General features: G+C 39.9%; 2 protein-coding genes across 2 annotated transcripts in view; one reads left to right on the plus strand and one right to left on the minus strand.

The window, feature by feature from the left end:
- zdhhc20b (zDHHC palmitoyltransferase 20b) overlaps positions 1-1,172 on the minus strand; it is a gene marked incomplete in the record, with an annotated part of 23,451 nt that extends 22,279 nt beyond the window's left edge. The window contains 1 exon segment of the mRNA XM_014018781.1: positions 981-1,172. Coding sequence (XP_013874235.1) covers positions 981-1,167 — 187 coding nt within the window.
- A 549-nt stretch (positions 1,173-1,721) lies between these two features.
- On the plus strand, positions 1,722-4,516 carry rpl27 (ribosomal protein L27; the record flags this gene model as incomplete). Its single annotated transcript, XM_014018797.1, is given in 3 exon segments — positions 1,722-1,829; positions 2,344-2,426; positions 4,347-4,516. Coding segments are annotated over 2 exon segments (251 nt in total), but the record flags the coding sequence as incomplete, so codon positions are not given.
- Between the last annotated feature and the right edge of the window lie 207 nt (positions 4,517-4,723).

The raw sequence follows: 4,723 nt of genomic DNA on the forward strand, positions 1-4,723 counted from the left end.
AGTTACTATAAACCTCTGCAAATAGATAAAGCTAAATACTGGTGGTTTAATTTAGTTGTCTGCAAAAAAGACATCTTGCTTTATTTCAGCTGAATTTTAAAAAAATCTTTAAGCTAAAAACAACTTATTTACTTTACAGATTTGGCTGAAATTCACTGAAATAAAAAAAGCTGGAACAAAATGCTGATTTTTTTTCTTTGAAATGTCTGAGAGCTATATATTTTAAGATAAGTACATGTTTGTGTGAAGCTATAGAAGCTTCAAGGCATTCATTACAACAGGTCAACACCTTCTCTATGACTCTGCACCATATTTACTGTAAATTCTTCCTTTTCCACTTKGTTTTACACAGATTCAGAGAGGCACTTTGACATTGAGTGCATACCTGCAYGTCAGTTTATCTGGAAATCTATGGGAATAAACTCATCTATAATATAGACCAGAATAAGCTTTCTAGAGGTTTGATTTTATAGTTTGCAATGAGTGCCTTTATTAAAGGGTAAAAAGTAGGTCCTACTTTCAACATAATGTCACAATGACTTAATTGAATAGGTCTGATKTTAGACTAAAGTAGTGACATTAGAAAATGGATATTTAAAGTCTTAAAGCAAACTGGGATAAACTGTAGAAACTATTATTTTCTACACCCATTGCAAAGCTCTGGTCCAGTAATTAGGAGGGAGAAAAAAATAAGTGTGCCGGCCAAATAAYAATCCCTCTTTTATTGTCTTTGTCAGCTCGACACTAACATTAAATAATATCGGAGCAGCAGGATGAGAGTTTTTCCTTCAACCACATTTTATTCTACATGACAACAAGACCAAGTAGTGACAGCAAGCAGACAGGTTTGGGAAGAGTTGCCATTGTTAAGCGGCAGAGTCCATTCACTTCCTGATGGCAGCAGCWGCAGCTGGGTAATGAAAACATGTCCCTTTAAAACCCGCAAAGACGCGAGGCGAAGCGGCAGGACGTCTACTTACAAACACAAAGCTCCACCACGTAGGCGTAATAAGACCAGCAGACGACAAGGGCGATAAAAATCACAGGGATCCACGCTAAACCCCGTTGACAGCATCTTAATACGTGTGAAGGCGCCATCTTTCTCCCTCTGCTGGGGGAACAGGAAATGTGTCTCAGCTCAGGGGCTGGGTCCTCGTGAGTGCGCATTTGTCGGCCGCATACGTCATTTCCTCGCGCGGAGGAGGATTGTCCCACTCCGAAGGCTCCTTTTGGCCGAGGAATGCGTCCTACTTCCTGTCGACATCCGAGGGTGCATCCGTAGCAGCCGAGGATATCCCAGGATTCAATGCGCGGGCAGCAAAWAAATAAACAGAGAAAAGAAGATGGTGGTGTTTTTATTTTTTTAACGTGTCGGCGCAGTTTGGAAATTCACCACGGACTGAAGGATTTGTTTTTTTAAAAGTAAGTTTAGCAACTTANAATTTCCTGTCACTTTGCTGCTGATGCACCTGAATATAACAACAGAGAGACAATAAAGACAATTTACGAGACAATAATTTAAAAAAAGTATTTCAGCATGAAAGCTCTTATTTTCATTGTGTGACCGTGTCTAATAACATAACTACATCTCTGCTTTTTGTAACAAACCAAACCGTGAGAAAAAAATCATGGAGTTGCGATTATTTTAGTTGGARGAACAGCTTTCTCAGTATAAATAAATGCGCTGGGAGCGRCAGAGGTACCCATCCAAGATGGCGGCCGCACTCCGCTCCAATCTTCAGGAAGTGACGTTGTGATGTCAGGGGTCAAAGTTCACAGAAACCTTCCGTACTTCCTTTCCTGTTAGCGGTGGCCATAGAACAGCATCAGTGAGTGATTTTTTCTACAAATCAATCCTCATCCATCGCATCAAATACGTCTTATTTMACAATTTTTATCACAACATATGTACAACAATCATTTCTTTAATCAGTAGTCCACCGTTATTATCTGTATTTATGGTCGATGAAGGCGAAATGAAACGTTTTTGTGTGGGAAAATTTCGCTTCCCTGCGCTGTTTTCAACATGGCTGCTCCCTTAAAGCTAACGTTCAGTGTAGCTGTTAGCTGTTAGTTTCACACGATTCTTTTATAACATTAGGCTTCAAATTAGTCTGTTTTGTTTGTGATATAAATTAACATTTGTTAGAAATGTGCAGAGTTTGTTGGAGCAATATTTATGACTATTGCARTGTTACCTAGCTGGATGCTAACTAMCCGGCTAGTCAGAAAGCTGCAAGACCTAAACTGAAAATATCTGACTTTTAGGGTTTGACTTGTGCAAGGTCGTGTTCAGGACGGGTTATTAATGTTAGGGGGACTAACTGTGGTGTTTTCTGACAGAAATGGGCAAGTTTATGAAGCCTGGAAAGGTGGTGATGGTCCTAGCTGGACGCTACGCCGGACGCAAAGCTGTCATCGTCAAGGTAAAACCAGTCTGTTTATTTCACCATGTTATGGATTCATGAAGCACGCATTGATTTTTATGATTATGGACAACTGGTTTTAGCTGAGGGAAATAAGTTAAACATTGCAGAATTTCTGTTCAGCAGGAAAGAACATGTGGAAGTAGATGTATACACTMCACCTTCAAATTACAGTACATACACAGTGAGTGTAGTTGCCAATATATATAGTATACTATATACACTCGCCATGAAACACAGTAGAAGTTATGTTTTAGATTAATTCTGTGGGTAAATATGGATTATTCTACAGGCGATGCAATAAGTTTTCGATTGTTTTTGTATTTAATTGTTAAATACTAAATCACAAATTACTCTGATCAGCCATTCTCTTTTCTGCTCAGGTGAAAAGGTGCATGTGCTCACTACCTACTGTGCATGCGCCTCACTGTGTATGTATATCCTAGGGCTGTGTGGTATATGCGATAAGACTGCAGAAATTATATGAAATTGACCCTCTACGTCAGTTACCGCATCACACCTGTGTTAGCATGGCTGAGAGTGCAGAGACAACTGAGCAGGAGGAGTTGGAAATATTCTGAAAATAAATGAAGAAATAGCGTTTTAAAACGCGTTTAGAGAGAATTAACCCTCAAAATTCCCCCCTCCCGCTGTAGAAAAGTTACGTCGTGCCGCAGGATAATTTCCTCCCTCTCACTGCACGTCACGCAGAGCGATGCTTTAACAACCGTAGTTTTTAACACCCAAGTTGTCGGAGAAAAAAAATTGTTTTTTTATGTATTGTTACCCACAGAGATGATTAAAAGGGTGTGGACTTTCAGTCCAGGACTCAGGACTCCTTTCAGTCATGAATCCATCTTGCTAATGTAGGGTTGGGCAATATTGCCAAAAAAACGAATCATGATTAATTGTGGTATTTAGCCGATAATTATTAATTTGACAATTTATCCAGTGGAGTCCCTGGACACCCTCATGTCCTAGTCACATGACCAATTTAGTGGGAAAGATTTGTTCTTTGTAAAAATCTGTTCCAAATTGTGTCAAAATCACACAGGCTATACATCAAATTTTAAATTGTGTTGATAGATAAATAAATTACAGACCTTTTTTAAATGTTCATCATATTTGAAGCGGAGAGGAGCAGCGAGCGGACTCTGCCTGGTGGCATTAGTCATATTAATCGTCAAGTGCCAAAAAGTAATCGATTAATGTTTTTCTGATTATTAATTGCACACGATACGATTATGCCCAACCCTATGCTAATGTAACAGTTCTGCTTTGAGAGCAACAGAGCAGCAGCTGATAAGTGATAAGTTCAGCAGGCAGAAGCTTATTGTATGGCAGGCAGATTTTACATTTATTTGGCTTCACATTTACATTCCAGTTATCTGAAATAGTCTTATAACAGGACTATGTGCAGCTGAATCCCCTTAAGGTCCTGTCACACTATAACATTTTAGGCAACTTATGCCKACTTAGAATGTTTTTATGTCAAAATGACTAACTTTACTTGGAAGTCCTGGTTATAACATCCACTTMATTTTAATATTGTTGAAAATTTGAGAAAATTTTTTGCTTGTTAAAACCATTTTGCAATACAGTACAGAACAAATTTGAGGTCATACCGGCCAGCCCTAATACATCCCTTTTCTTAAAGAACATGTCAGTCAGAAACAAATATTCTCCGTGCACTAAAGTTGTGTGTTCTCCTTCAARGAGCCTTTGAGTGTCTTTAAAAGATTTGTTCGAACAGTTGTAAAGACGGCTGTGTTTTCTAGCAGCCTTAGCGCCCATGAAGATGATTGGCTGTAGTCTTCTRCTGCCTCTGTGTGGTGACATGCGGAGCAAATAATCGCTTCCTGTCGCTGGGATTCAGTCTTGCTCTGTAAATTTCACCATCTGTTGCTGGTTCCTTTGCAGAACATCGATGACGGTACGGCCGACCGTCCTTACAGCCACGCTCTGGTCGCAGGCATCGACCGCTACCCCCGTAAGGTGACCACCTCCATGGGCAAGAAGAAGATCGCCAAGAGGTCCAAGATCAAGYCTTTTGTCAAGGTTTTCAACTACAACCACCTCATGCCCACCAGGTCAGTCGCTCATCCACTCTTCAGGAAGTTTTGGTCACATTTTATAAACTTTGTATAACTCTTAAGAGCTTTGATTCCATCTGTGAAACAATTAAAATGCAAGATGTGGTTATTGCGTCTTTGCTGCTGGTGATGGAGATAAAGTTATGAGCTGCTTCAGAGCAGTGGGGTCCAAACATTTTGTCACGTGGGCCAAAATCATAAAGC

This window comes from Austrofundulus limnaeus, unplaced genomic scaffold (genome assembly GCF_001266775.1).
Source record: "Austrofundulus limnaeus strain Quisiro unplaced genomic scaffold, Austrofundulus_limnaeus-1.0 Scaffold201, whole genome shotgun sequence".
Classification (NCBI taxonomy): domain Eukaryota; kingdom Metazoa; phylum Chordata; class Actinopteri; order Cyprinodontiformes; family Rivulidae; genus Austrofundulus; species Austrofundulus limnaeus.